Below are 15,920 nucleotides of genomic sequence, written 5' to 3'. Positions count from 1 at the left end.
GGAATCAATTTTACTAAATAATCTTCCTATTCCAACCGTACCAATTCCTAATTAAAAACAGATGGGGAAAAACTCTGTTAACAAATAAGCATAGTTAAGCAAAAACAAATCAACATAATGACCCTGACCAAAAATGTTTATCTCTACTACACCTTGAGTCCATCATCTCTCCATCAGGAGACAGAGTGTGAGTAATCATGGATCACATGCTTCTTCATAGGCTCTCTGAAAACAAGGTTGGTCATTGCTTTAATCAGAGTTTTGAAGTCTTCCAGAGTTGATTTTTTTTTATACTGTTGTAATTGTATTCATTTTTGTTCTAGTTCTGGTTGTTTCACTCTGTTTCCATTCCTAATTCTCAGGATTCTCTAAAGTCCCCTCTTCCCTCATTTTTTAACTGTGAGATCATTCTATTACATTCATATACTGCAATTTATTCAACTATTCCCTATTGATGAATTAATCCCCTACCCCAGATTCAAGTTCTTTTTGCTGTCTTTTAATCTTCCCACCACACTTTTTTAGGGCCAAGAAATTCATTTTACTTGTAACTGATTCTTTCTTGGCACTATCCTCCCTCTTAACTAATTCTCTTTTCCTAAAAAGAATGAGGTTCATTTGATGCCTATTCCCTTTTTTTTTTTTTGATAAATGTCAAGTTCTACCTCCTTATCCTACTTTCTATAATGTTATATTTCTTTTAATTATTTAGTCATTTTCAATAATGTCTGCCTCTTCATGACTCCATTTAGGATTTATTTTGGTCAAAGATCTAAAATTGGTTTGTCATTTCCTCCTCTAGCTCATTTTGCAGATGAGGAAATTGAGGCAAACAGAGTTAAGTGACTAACCCAGAATCACATATCTAGTATGTATCTGAGGCTGGATTTGAACTCAGGAAAATGAATCTTCCTGATTCTAGGTTTGGGACTTTTTCCATTGTAACAACTCTAGCTTCCCCCAGAACTGTGAGTAGTATGGGATATCCTGTACTCTATACAGAACAAAATTAATCTATCTGCCAGGTCCTCTGGTTGTTTTTTGTTCTTTTATTTAACTTTTACGATACCTTTGAAGATGTAACAGTTTTGTTTCTTCCCCATTAGAATGTTAGCACTGTATCATTATACATTCTCTTCAATTGCTCAAATAAACTTTTCTAGATTTCTTCTGATTTATGTTTGTTTTTCAAAGTTCTTACAAAACTTTAATCTTTTCATCCAGAATGCTTTAAAATCCTTTCTTTCATTATTGGTCTATTTCTAACACCAACTCCCCCAGCCCAGCCCCCAGGAATAAACAAGCATATCTATAGTCTTTTAGGATATTGAATCCAAGATCTTTTCTTAGAATATAAGCTACCAAGTCTTTTGTGATTCCAACTATGGATTCTTCTGTCTTGAATGACTTCTTTAATGCTTGCATAATTTTTCTTTCACATGCAAACTCTGGTTTTAACTATGACTTTTTGTTGTTGTTGAGAAATATCTTTTTTTTTAAGTTTTTAATTTACATATTTCTTTATTACTGTGAGAGATGGAAGTTCAGTAAAATGGTGGACTCTTCTCAATGAATCCTTAAGATGAAGTTAGGGAGCCTTTCCATCAAAACAAGTTAAATTTTGGATTCCCAACCCAAGCCCCATTTCAGATAGATACCATTGAAATAGTCCTTGTATTGATTGGTTAAAACCTGATTGAATAATTAGGGTAATTGGCTTTGTGCATTGCACGTTCTGATTAGCTAGCTTTCAAGATAAGATTCAAGTAACCAGCCAATGGTGGATGAGAGGCGGGACTATCTTTATGGTCAGGGACTAGGATAAAAGGAGGCTGCTCCTCATACTTTGTGTTTGCTGGCTAGCTTTAACACTTCTAGCACTGGCTCATGAGTGCCTATTCTCAAGAAGATTAAATAAAGGAGCCTTTGACATGCTGACTCTGAGTTCAAGATTCATTTGAATAGGTGGTCATTCCTCTCAGTTACATTAAAATTCTCAGATATCTTCCTAAGGTAAAAGGTGGATTCTATCCTCAGCATATTCCCTAGAACTAATATATCTGGACATTTTTCATTTATCATTTCTTGAAATACAGTGTCCTGGTTTCAAAAAAAATCATGTTTTTCAGGGAGTTGAATGATGTCTTAAATTATCTCCTTAACCTATTTTCCAATTTAATTATTTTTTCAAGGTCAGATAGCTTATATTTCCTATTTTTCAATCTTTTGTTTTTGTTCTGGTATTTGTCTTGCTCCTTTTCCCCAAAGTATTTATGTAGTCTTTGTAGAAAATTCTTTTTTTCCCATTGAGTGTGCCTATAGTTTGTATGGTGATATTCTTTCCATCCAGTTTGGAGTGGGGGCATCTCTGGATCTACAGTAATTATAATAAAATGATTAGTGTTTTCAGATCCCTCTGATATCTTAGGACAGATTGATAGTAATAATTATTATTATTCTATCTAACATTTATGTAGCACCTACTTTGTTCCAGGCATTATGCTAAGCATGACATATGTGCTATTAATCCCATTTTATAGATGAGGAACAAAAATTAAAAGCACAGTTATACAGCTAGTAAATAGCTGAGCTATATTTGAACTTGGGTCTTCCTGACTCTGGACCCAGTGCTCTATCCACTGTACCACCTAGCTATGCTATGAAAAGTAGGGATCTCAGAACTCAAGGGCATGGGCTGGCCTGACCTCAGCACTGCTGTTGCTCCAGGACACTTCCAGGGTCCTTATGGAAGCTTTATATCCATCATAGTGCTTTTTCAGGAAGCCCTCAACTCCACACAGAGCTTTTAAAAGCTTCTAACTTGTCTACTTGTTCAGGCTCTGGTTTTGCTGCTAACATCCTTTCTCATTGTCTGGGGGCTTCTCATTGAAGTGCAGCACTGGGGTAAAATAAATCACTTACTGTATATCTCTACTGGATTTCTTGGTCTGGTGTGATTTTTAGGTTTTTGCTTGAGTTCACTGTTAAGAGGCTGATCTACCTTTCTCCATTCAGGCAGCTACCTAGGAGTGGAATACATAGAGATTCAATCAGAGTTCTCCATGCTGTCTGAAACGCTGACAACATCTAAGGTTCTCTCTGTTGAGGTAGCTAAGAGGTTCCTTAGAGAGGACACCAGACTTGCACCAGTCTTGAATTCCAATCCGGCCTCAGACTCTTACCATTTGATGCTGAGAAAGTCACTTAATCTTTGTTTGCCTCAATTTCCTTAACTCTAAATGGGGATGATAGTAGCAGCATCTACCTTACCAGGCTGCAGTAAAGATAAAATGAAATAATATTTGTAAAATACTTAGCACAGTGTCTGACACTTAGTAGGCCCTATGTAAAAGCCTTTTCTCTCCCTCCCTTTCCCTTCTGCTATCATATAAGGCATTATTATAAGGTGCCATGTATTCAAAGACCAAAAATTAAAAAGTTCTTATCCTAAAGGATTTTCCATTTCAATTGGGAATCTTTGCTTCACATTCTAGCTATTTCCTAATTCTAGGAAAAACAACACCCTTGTAAAGCCTAAAGAATATATGGTTTAGTTTTGAATTCTGGTGCCATGCCATGGAAAAATCTGTGTTTGACTGAACTCTGTGGCAGCTGTAGACTAGTGAGCATGCAAGGGCAGGCTTCTACAGGCTTAAGTTGTAGAACAAGTCATTCAGTCAACCCAAAAAAACCTTACTCCATAATATTGCAGATCCTTTCTTTGGACCTATCTTCAATGAAGGAAAAAAGCAATTACTGAACACCGATTGCTCTTAAGTGCTGGGACTACAAATATAGAAGAGAGAATAATTCTTGCCCTCCGGGAACTTATATTCTAATTGATAATTCACTATACAAATTGAGAAATGATGGCTTAGAAGGATATTTTGGTTTGAAAAGTATATAGAAGGTGATTGTAAGCTCCTTTGGCCTCTTTATATTCTGCCCCCCACCCCACCCCCCCCAGGCATGTATTATTGTTGTCCAGTCATATCCAACTCTTCATGACCCCTTTTGGGGTTTTCTTGGCAAAGATATTGGAGCAATTTGCTGTTTTCTTCAACTAATTTTGCAGGTGAGAAAACGAAGGCAAATGGGTTAAGTGACTTGTCCAGAGTCACACAGCTAGTGAGAGCAGACAGAATAGGCTCTTAATAGATTTTGTTATCTTCAAACATGTTGTTCAATCATTTTAGTTGTGTCTGATTCTTCATGACCTTTTTTAGGGTTTGTTTGGCTTTTTTTTTTTCAGCAAAGATACAAAGTGATTTTACTATTTACTTTTCTAGCTTATTTTGCAAATGAGGAAACTGAGGCAAGTAGGGTTAAGAGACTTGCCTAGAATCAAATAGCTAGTAAATATCTCTGTCCAGGTTTCAACTCTGGAAGTTGATGTTTACTGACTCCAGCGCCTGCACTCAATCCCATTGCACCATAGGAGGTTTATTAAACATAAAGCTGCCTGACAAGTGGTCATCTGGTCTTTGAAGATCCTTCCTTTCCCTTTACTCTCTGGTATGGAATCCCTTAGGTCCCTAAGAAGCCCCTTACATTTCCAAACTGCATTCTTCTCTGAGCTCTACCTCTGACATTCCACAGGACTTCTGTCTAGCATATTATAGAAACCACTTCACCCTTGAAGCTGACTATACCCCTCGACTACTTCTACCAGTATCATCGGTCCCCCAAGAAAAGCTCATCACCAGAAATCTCAGCATGGAGATTGCTTTAGCATTGATCTGTAGCCTCAATAGCCTCCCAAAGCATCCTTTTATTTAGAGGGCCACAAATTTCCAACCAGCTCTTGTTTTTCCACCAGCTTTTCTGCTTGGCTTTGACTTTATGAACCTCATTTCCCATTCTTGGTGCCCCCTACCCCTCCTGGATTTTTCTTCCTGCTTATATTTTTATTCCCAGCTCTTAGAACAGTGCCTAGCACATAGTAAAAGCTTATTAAATGTTTATTGACTGGCTGGCTAAACTACTGTAATCAGTAGGATTTTTCTTACTGAGTTTTGCTTTCCAGGAGCTTCCTATTGTGGTTCTCAGTCTCAATTCTACCCCCCAAGCATAAACAAAACAAATCTTAGCCCTATCTCATGAAGACAGAGTTCATCATGTCCATCCTAAATCTTTTATTTAGGCTAATACCCTCAGTTCCAGAAATGTGTCTTTATTTCAAGTCTCTTCTCTATCCTAATAGCCTTCCTAAAAAAAAGTCTAGCTTATCCAGAATCCTACTATTGATGAAACTGATTTCAACCATAAACACAATTTGACAACCACAAAAAAGTCAGCAGTTATGATCCCCTTTTAAGAGAGCCTCAGGCCTTTTATTCTACTAATTCTGCTATCTTTCTAAGATGATCTCTGTCTTTTTTGTAATGATTCTAAAGCTAGAATATATATTTGCTAAGCACTTAGAAAACAGCCAAATTATAAAATTTGGGTGGTTTTTTTTTTGGGGGGGGTGTTAATATTTATTGGTTTGCCATGTAGTGTGTAAAATGCTAGACCTGGAGTCGACAAAATACAATCAGCAGGGGTAGCTAGGTAGCCCAGTGGATAAAGCAAGGTCTAGAGTCAGGAGGACCTGGGTTCAAATCTTTCCTCAGACACTTCCTAGAAGTCACTTAACCCCAGTTATCTAATCCTTAACTTTCTTCTGCCTTAGAATCAATGATTCTAAGATAAAAAGTAAGAGTTTTTTTAAAAAAGCTATCAGGGATTTAAATCCTACCTTAAACACTTATTATCTGTGTAACTCTGGATAAATTTCCTTACCTTTATTGTTGCAGTTTCCTCATCTGTAAAATGGAGATTTTATTTTCCTCCCAGAGTGATCATGAGAGTAAAATGAAATAATAATTTACAAAACTTAAGTGGCCATAAAATGCTAACTATCATTATCATTATTAGCTATTATCATTCAAAGCAGAAGATTTTACCTTCTGGGGGGTGGACACACTCCTAGATTACAGTACTTTAAAAAAAATAATAAAACCCTTAGCTTCCATCTTGGACTCAGTACTAGTTAGGGTTAGAAATGGGCACGAATTTAGGGTTAGGGTAGAAGAGCAGCAGTAAAAGCTAGGCCAAGATCATTAGCTAGGAAGTATCTAAGGTCACATTTGAACTCAAGACCTCCCATCTCTAGGTGTGGCTCTCAATCCACTGAGCTTCCTAGCTTCCCCTAATACAGCACTTCTTAGACTTTGAGTCCCCCTGAAGTCAAATAAAGGGTAAATTCGATGCAAGGAGACTTTCTTCCTGGCTCTTTAGAGTTTCTGATGGAAATCTGAAATTCAAGACTGGCTCCAAATGATTACATTTTCCACATCTCAAAGAAGAAAAAGCAATCAATATGAGTTGAAAATTGTCAAGAATTCTCATTCCTTCTGGCAGTCTGCTGCAGAATGGCCAGGGTTCTGGCTCCAAAGAACTGTATCTTCAAAGGAGGAAGTTTTGACTTTGGATGGGATATGCAGTGATTTTTCAGCAACTGAAATGCACTATAAACACAAATAACCAGATAAAATGATCTTACCAAACATATATGAAAAATGCTGCTGAGGAATTGGTGTGTAAATTGAGAGTTATGAGATGTGAGAAATGAAAGGGTGTGATATTTCTGAGCACAACTCCACCCAAAAGGAGCGGGAGGGGAAGCAGAAGGAACTAACCCCAAATGCAACATTTGGCAGCTTATGAAAGAGCCTTGATCATTTTAACCCCCAAACCCCACTGCCTTGACGTTTTGGCTTTGAAATGATCAAAACAATATCCCTTGTCTCTTTCCAAGTTTTTTTCACTTTCCCCTCAGTTTTCAAATACATGTTCTCTGTGCAACTGATTTGGGTCTTCAGGTGTGAGACCCAAATCTAAGTGGAGACTTCATTTATCTTTTATAAATATGAGTTTGGCCATGAGATCACAGATCTAAAGTTAGAAGATATTTCAGAGGTCATGTAGTCCAAACCCTCTACCCCATCTTCCTCATTTTACAGATGAGGAAAAGTAGATCTAGCAAAATTAAGTAACTTGCCCAAGTAACTTACACTGGTAGCAAGTACCAGAAATGGCTTTGAATGCAGATCCTATGACTCCAAAGCACTGTACCATGTAGTTGTTTTATTTTATATACATGTTTGTTTGTTTGTTTGTTTGTTTATTTCTCAATTGGATGCAAAAATAGTTTTTAAGAATTTGTTAAAAATTTAAATTTCAAATTCTCCTCCCTGAGATGGTAAACAATTTTACATAGGTTATACATGTGCAATTATGCAAAAAAAATTCCATATTAGCCATGTTGTGGAAGAAAGCACAGACCCAAAAAAGGGCAAAAAATTGTCTGCTTCAGCCTACATTTATTTATTTATTTTTAGTTTAACCGTAGGAATTGGACCATTTTTATCTCTTCTTATTAATGAAATCATTTTTATTTCATTTAATGGTCCATGAGTATTTTATTACATTCTAACCACGAGCCTAAACTTGCCTGAGTTAGTCCTGGTCCTAAATAACATACACACATAGATATGCATAAACAAACACAGATACCTACTCTGGAACCCATATGCATTTTGTGCCTCTCTCTAACTCAACTCTGTTTTCAATCCATATCTCTGAGTTCTCAGGTTCAGTCTACATTTAGACTCCATTAGTTCTTTCTCTCAAAGTGGATAGCATTTCCCATTATACTATGTATTTTTGTTCTTCTTAACCCTTACCTAGAATGGTAAAGGCTAGGCATTTGGGGTTAAGTTGCCCAGGATCATACAGCTAGGAAGTGTATGAGGCTAGATTTCAACCCAGGACCTCCCATCCACCACATCACCTTCCTGCCTTTTCATACTATGGTACATCCTATAATTTCAGTTTTTGAAAGAAGTGTCAAATCCTTTTTTTTTTTAAATAACCCTTACCTTCTGCCTAAAAACCAATACTGTGTATTGGTTCCACAGCAGAAGAGTGCTAAGGGGTAAGCAATGGGGGTTAAGTGACTTGCTCAAGGTCATACAGCTAGGAAGTATCTGAGGCCAGATAAATACTTTTTAAAAAAATACAAATGACTTGTTTCCAAATTGTAACAATGAGAAACAAGTGAGGCCATATACAGGAGTAACCGTAAAGATCTTACCTCTATAAATGATTAAGTTAACCCCTCAAGTTGAATTGATCGTGTTGTTCTTATGGCATATAATTAATTATAGGAACAACTTAATTAAAGTTAAACCTGAAGTTCTATTTTTAAAATTGAGAGGCTAAGTTAATCATAGGAGCCAGCAGAGCCTAACAGATATTAATGGCTTCTAAGACAGATAGATGTTCAAATGAACAAATACAAAATAATGTATGAGGAGCAAAAATTGAAGATGCCAATATACTCTAATTTAAGAGATGTTACAGATTTGGCATTTCCCTCAAGAAGAAATATAAATGGGACAAGGATGAATGGTATGATTAGATCTTCAATACTCCCCCTTCCTCGCTCCTAACATGTTTTTTTGTTTCATTAAAGCAAGTCCAGGATAATATTCATACAGCTAAAACCAGTGACATAGCCAGCAGATTTGCCCTTTCCCTCTAAAATATGCCAAAGACAACATGTGAGAATATATGTATATGTGGCCTTTGTGTAAAAAAACTAGATTCCCTAAAATGATGGTTTTACTATTTTAAATAGTATAGCATCACAAAACTCTTCATTAGTTCATATTTAATTACAGCTATAGAATTTATAAGTAGGCGGCACAATGGATAGAACAATGGGCTTAGAATCACAAACACCTGAGATCAAATCCTCAGACACTTATTAGCTGTGGGACTTTGGGTAAGTCATTTAGCCACTGTTTGCCTCAGTTTCCACATATATACAATGGGAATAATAATAGCTCTCCCTTCCAGGGTTATTGAAAGGATCAAGTGACATAATATTTGTAAAGTGCTCAGCACAGTGTCTGGCACATAAGAGATATAAATACTAACATTAGGAAGATAATTTGGCAGCTTTTGGTAGAAGATGAATTGCGAGGAGAGAGACTGGAATCAGATTGAAATGGACTCTCCTCTAGGATCTTTTTCCTACTCTGAGATTCTATCTTTGAGATTACAAGGAAGAATTTTTGAGTGGAAAAAAATACATATCACAGCTCTTTAAACACCTGTTTTCCCTCTTCCTTCTAGAACAGTGAAACACTTGGATGATGTCTGTCCTGAGAAAAAGGATTTAAAAAGCTACCCCCGGGATTCTGGCTACGACAGCCTCTCCAACAGACTCAGCATATTGGATCGCCTTCTGCATACTCATCCCATATGGCTACAGCTCAGTTTAAGTGATGAAGAAGTAGCAGGAATACTTCAATCCCAACCTCCAGGGGTAAGCAACAAAACTTTGACATAATTTATCATCTGGTTTGCTGACCAAAAGGGGTTGACCACTCAGTGTCTTTTATATACATGAAGGACCTGTGATTTCACAAGGAGTGTTGGGAACTCCAGCACTGGCATAAAGATCACCTTTAAATCAGTAACTTAAAGTCAGAATCACTACATAGGCTCAGAGAAGGTGTGACTTGCCCATAATCACATAGCTAATGAGTACCTGAAGTAGGATTTGAATTAAGGTCTTCTCAACTCCAAAGTCCAACATTTTATTTGTAATTATACTACAAATAAAGTTATAATTTATTTGTAATATCACATTGCTTTATACCTTGTATGTAGTAGTCACTTAATAAATATTTGTTCCCCTGAAAGTTCTTTGATGTATTTTGATCATGGAATCCAAAGACAGACTACAACTTGAAGAGCATCATGCCTATTCTAATGTTAATTGTGAATCCTTTCCTTATTATGGAAAGGAACAATAACAATCTGAGCAGACCGCTGGAGCTAGCTTCCCTAAAGAAAGCTAAGAACCCAGCAGTCTAATTAGGGTGCTCTGCCTGCCACAGCTTTGAAGAAGGATGCCAGGCCTGGGATGAGGGAATAGAGTGAGCTGAAGATCTAGTATGGTTTGGTGACCCAGTGGTTAAGAGTGCAGGGTCTGGAATTAGGAAGACCCAAGATTAAATTTAGCCTCAGACACTTAGCACCTTTGTGACCCTGGACAAGTCACTTTACCTCTGTCTGCCTCAATTTCCTCAACTATAAAATGGAGATGATAATAACACCTACCTCCTAGAGTTTTTTCAAGAATCAAATGAGATAAATTTCATAAAGCAATTAGCACAGTACCAAGCACATAGTAAGCACTTAATAAATGCCTGCTCCCTCCCATACACACACACACTTTCCTTAGTGCAGAGCATCTAACACCTTGGAATTAGAGTTTCCCAGTCACTGTTCTGTTTTTCCCTCTGGTATGAGACTGACAATGCCTGTCAGCACCCCAGTTTAGGGGTGGAGAGTTTTTGGAGATTATAACCCTTTCTCATTAAGCCCCTGTCTCTTAGTGACTTGTGATGCCAAGAATGATGTAGGGATCAGGCTGCATTTTACCATCCATTATAGGACACAATATTCAGTCCTGCTAGACTAATTTACCACTTAAAGGCACCTATTCTATTGTGGTTTTCCCATTCTGTCTTGCAATAAAAGCAGACCTTATCCTGTCATACATATATGTCAGTAATAGAAAATGAATGGCATTTGAAAAGATACAAAACAATTACTTATCCTAGTTGATATATTCTTTGAAGGAAATAATCCTGTGTAGCAGGTAATGTTGCGGGCTTCCAGTTTGGATATTCTATTTCTTATAAAAAATGTGGGTGTCTACATTTGCCTACGTGTGCAATACTTCTGTTTTGCATTCCTGCAAACTCAAGTGATTTTTGCCTAGTTGTCCCTCCCTTGCCCTCACCTACTGTAGGTATGCACTCCAGCTGAGACTTGTACAAGTAGCATCCCTGACAAAAACTTGACTCTTCTGTCAATCCATCTGACAAGACAGCTGCCTCCCACCTTTAGCAAGGTCCTCACCACTGACACCATTGATGTGAGCTAAAGTGAAGACAGGAAATATGTGACAGAAATGGCCAGAGAATGGAGGCAGGCCAAGGGATATATTTCATAGCAAAAGGAAGTGAATGGAGGAGAGGGAAAAGATGTTTGAGAAAATAACTCAGTTTAATATTTATTAAGCAACCCAGGGCATTGTGACAGATGACAGGAGCGAGACAGTCCCTTCCCTCAAGATATTTTGCAAGGGAATCTTTTTTGTATGCCTTTAAGTCAATACGATGTAATTAAAGGTAATTTCAAGAGACAAAGAAAATTAATGATGTGAGAAGTTGAAGATCATGAAAGACTTCATGTAGGAGGGGACAGACAAGGGGAAACACCTATACAAAGACGCGGAGGGTAGGTCGGTGAGAATCAGCTTGTGAAAGGCTTGTAATGCCAGACTGAGGATTGTATATTTCTCCTCAAGGTAGTCATGGAAGCTTTCTGAATAGGAGAATAACATGATCAGATCCCATGTTTTAGGTATTTCAATTTGCAGACATATATAAAGATGCAGAAAGTGATAAAAAAGGCAGATCATGGTGACCTACTGTGCTAGTTCACGCAGAAAGTTGTCAACATTCATTGTCTCCAAGTATCCAAGCAGTACCACCCTTCTTCCACAGAAGCCTTTCTCTAAAACTTGGAGAAGACTAATTCTTCCCCTCCCCAAAGTGCCCAGAAGAGTGCAGGGCCCTCAAAAAACTCATGGAACTGAAGGCTGAAAAGTATTTCCATTGCCACACATATAGAGAATAATAATGACTCTCATGTATGTAATATGTTACGATTGACAAAGCTCTTATACACTTTGTCTCATTTGATCCACAGAACAACCATGTGAGGTAGGTTTTATAATTACTCCTATTTTACAGATAAGAAACAGAGGCTAAGAGAGGGTAAACTCAGGATTACACAGTGAATGGACTTTTCTGACTCCAAATCCAATACTCTATCTTTTATGCCAATGTATGCATAGTGGATAGCGCTTTTTATAAAGGTTTGCCAAGTGCTTCCTGGGTTATCTCATTATAACATAAGCCTACCATGCAGCCCTGGCTGGTAGAAATGTGGAACAGGCAGAAATCTAGTTGGGAGGGAAGGCAATGGGGACAGATATGTCCTTCCAGAACTGGCAGGGAAGAAGCTGTGACTGAGGTGTGACTTGGCCTCGGAGACAAGAGTTGTCAGGCTGGCTTGGCAGGTGCAGGATAGCAAATAAGACCTTTTGCAATTTCACAATTGTGCCTTATTCTATAGGTGTGTCTAGGAGACACCAGAGCTAGATGAAATTGAAGGGGTGGGGTGCTGGGGAGAAGTGAGCATGAGGTTCTGATGTTTAAATAGAGGAAAACAGGAGGGAAAACTTCTGCTTTTTAAGGTAAATGCCTTTTGATCAAGTCCTACGTATGTCTGATGTGACCCCTCCTGGCTTGGAATTTTCAGAAGTGAGAGCAGTAAACACCCTTAGACACCTTAAGGATAGTGTACTGTGATTCCTCATCCCAAATGGAACTGCTTCTGAGGAGTTCCATGAGCTTCTTGTGAAGCCACTGCTCTTTAGCCACCATCTAGTAATCCAACTACCTTCTAGAGACATCTGGGTTGCACAGTGGTTAGAGCTCTGGATCTGCCCTCAAGAAGACCCAAGTTCAGATGCTTACCAGCCATGAACCTCTGGGCAAGTCACTTAACCTCTGCCTGCATGTTTTCTCATCTGTAAACTGGGGAACAGAATTTTCCATATCTCCCAGGGCTTTGTGTGAGAATCAAATGAGATAATATTTGTGAAGGGCTTTGCAAATCCTATAGAGAAATAAAAATGTTCATTATTATTATCAATCCCTGAAAGTTATTTGCTAAAAAGTGCCCATTTCATGTCCTTCTCCAATGGAATAAGCAATATCTTGAATGTAGTAGGTGCTTAATAATGTTTATTGAATTGAAATAAAATTAACTAAAGGATTCTACCCTGAGAAACCTCTTTCCTGCCACTTCTGAGGAAAGAGAATTAATTTTCTCCCTTATAGCCCCAATAGCTATTTTCCAGTACTTTTTTGAGTCTACTCTGTATCACATCCATCTTTCCTAGAGGAAGACCGGGCAATGACCTTGGGAGAGATATTCATGGGCTGAAATCTGCCCCCCAGACAATGACCCTCTACTCCTCTCTTAAATGGTACTCATCAAAGGAGAATTCAACCTTGTAGGTATAGGGAGAAATGATATCCCCCCCCTCCCCCCACACACACACACACTTCTTTTCAAGATATTATTGTCTTTGTTTTTAGTAAGAGAAAAACTAAGGCTATTAAAGTCTGTGGTCATTTCATTTGTCCAAAGTCATGTAGCTAGTAAGTGGCAGAAATGGCCAGAACTCTGATCTGACTCTAGTGCAAGCATTCTCATTAATACTGTCCCATTTCACTCCCTGACAACTGGCCACTTAAAAAAATAAATTTCTTACCTTCTGTCTTAATATCAATTCTTTTTAAAATTAAAAAAAAAATTTAAGTTTTTTTTCTAAACCCTTACCTTCTGTCTTAAAATCAATGGGTGTTTAATGACTTGCCCAGGGTCACACAGCTAGGAAGTGTCTGAGGCCAAATTTGGACCTAGGACTTCCCATCTCTAGGCCTGTCTCTCAATCCACAGAGCCACCCAGCTTAATATCAATTCTAAGACAGAAGAGTGGTAGGCAATTGAAGTTAAGTGACTTGCTCAGGATCATAGATCCAGGAAGTATCCACAGCTAGACTTGAAGCCAGGTTCTCCCAGCCTTGGCTCTCTACCCACTGTTACCTAGCTGCCCTGAACATTTATCATTTGAAGAAAAACAAAGGCATTAGTAACTCAAGTTAGAATGATGAATTGTTTTTATAAAATGAAAAATTTCAGAATATTGGAAAAATGGGGGATAAAGTAGCTACATGCAGAGGAAATACAAGAGACAAAAGATCAGAACACATGTAATATGGAGGAAAGACAGTGGCCAAAAGGAGTTAGATATTGTGAGAGAATGATTGTCTAAAAATCAGAATTTAAACTTGTAGTTTTCAAAACAAATATGTGTCTTAAAAGAAAACTTTGACTAATTTTGGACAATATTTAGGTGTTTTTCAAGAGAAGTTAGTGCATCTTTATTATTTCTTTTTATTTTTTTTTCAGTCAAGACCTGAGAATTCATTGGTATGGGGAATCTGAAGGTTGGAAACTTGTGTAATTTATAGTCTCGGAGAGGTTTCCTGGATCACTGAGAGGTTAAATTACTTTTACCTGGTCCCAGAGTTTATATATCAGAAATCAGACTTGAAACCTTCCCTTCCCCCATCATTAGAAAATTATGGTGGGAAAAACATCAATAACCAAAGTAAATCTTTTCCTCTGCAACTTGCTTCCTCTTTGACCTTGGCTAAATTACTTACCTCTGGTACTTAGTCTGTTCAACTATAAAGTCATGAGTTTGGAATAGAATTCTTCAAAAGCTTATTCATGATCTATATATATTACTAAGGAGCATTTTTTAGCCTCTCACATGAAAATTGCTCTGAAGCAAGTCACATACAATGTGACCTCTGAAATGTTTTTAAGTGACAAAACTCTTTTTTTTTTCCCCTCCTCACAACTAGATCTTCCTGGTTCGAAAATCTTCTAAAATGCAAAAGAAAGTGCTCTCGCTTCGTCTGCCTAGCGAATTTGGGTCATATCTCAAGGAGTTTGCAATAAAGGAAAGCACATATAGTAAGTAGTTGGGGTACATTTTCATTATCAGTTATAGATAGATCTTAGAGCATAGATCTAGATGATTTGAAATCTCTATAGGATTTTTTTTTAATTTAATTTTTTTGGGGGTTACAATAATCACTTTATTTTCCTCCCTCACCTCTTCCCAACCTTCCCACAGCCAACGCGCAATTTCATTGGGTATTACTTGTGTCCTTGATCAGAACCTATTTCCATTTGTTGTTTGCACTAGGATGTTCATTTAAAGTCTACATCCCCAACCATATCCCTTCAACCCACTTATTCAAGCACTTGTTTTTCTTTGGTGTTTTTACTCCCACAGTGTTTCCTCTTAATGTGGATAGTGGTGTTTCTCATAGATTCCTCCAGGTTGTTCAGGATCACTGCATTGCCACTAATGGAGAAGTCCATTACATTTGGTTGTACCACAGTGTATCAGTCTCTGTATACAATGTTTTCCTGGTTCTGCTCCTCTCACTCTGCATCATTTCCTAGAGGTGAACAACCTGGAGGTGAAAACACAGTTCCATGAAATTCCTCCACTTTATTATTCCTTTGAGAACAATAGTATTCCATCACCAACATATACCACAATTTGTTCAGCCATTCCCCAATTGAGGGGCATCCCCTCATTTTCCAATTTTTGGCCACCACAAACAGTGCAGCTATGAATATTCCTGTATAAGTCTTTTTCCTTATTATCTCTTTGGGGTACAGACCCAGCAGTGCTATGGCTGGATCAAAGGGCAGACAGTCTTTTATCGCCCTTTGGGCATGGTTCCAAATTGCCTTCCACAATGGTTGGATCAATTAACAACTCCACCAGCAATGCATTAATATTCCAACTTTGCCACATCCCCTCCAGCATTCATTACTTTCCTTTGCTGTCATGTTAGCCAATCTGCTAGGTGTGAGATGATACCTATAGGATTTCTTAACCTGAAGTTAACCTGAAAAAAAGAGTTTGATAAGTATTTCAATATAATTGGTTTCTTTTGTGACCCTATGTACTTTCTTTTATACATTTAAAAATATTCTGAGAAGGGGGTCCATAGCCTTGCATAGAGTGCAAAAGTGTCAGTGACATGGAAGAAGGTTTAATGAATTCTTGCTTTAGAAGGTCTCTTACCCACAAATCATAGTCCTAAAGTGTCCAAAATTCCATC

General features: G+C 37.8%; 1 protein-coding gene across 8 annotated transcripts in view; it reads left to right on the top strand.

Moving 5' to 3' along the window:
* Positions 1-15,920, top strand: part of RIN2 (Ras and Rab interactor 2) — a 268,598-nt gene that overhangs the window by 208,377 nt on the left and 44,301 nt on the right. For all 8 annotated transcript variants that reach the window (XM_007476634.3, XM_056813847.1, XM_007476637.3 and 5 more), the window contains 2 exons: positions 9,187-9,379; positions 14,640-14,751. In XM_007476634.3, coding sequence (XP_007476696.1) covers positions 9,187-9,379; positions 14,640-14,751 — 305 coding nt within the window. The remainder of the gene's footprint in view (positions 1-9,186; positions 9,380-14,639; positions 14,752-15,920) is intronic.

The sequence above is a fragment of the Monodelphis domestica genome, chromosome 1 (assembly GCF_027887165.1).
Source record: "Monodelphis domestica isolate mMonDom1 chromosome 1, mMonDom1.pri, whole genome shotgun sequence".
NCBI lineage: Eukaryota > Metazoa > Chordata > Mammalia > Didelphimorphia > Didelphidae > Monodelphis > Monodelphis domestica.
The sequence above is the reverse complement of the archived record's forward strand: the minus strand, read 5'-3'. Positions and strand labels throughout refer to the sequence as shown.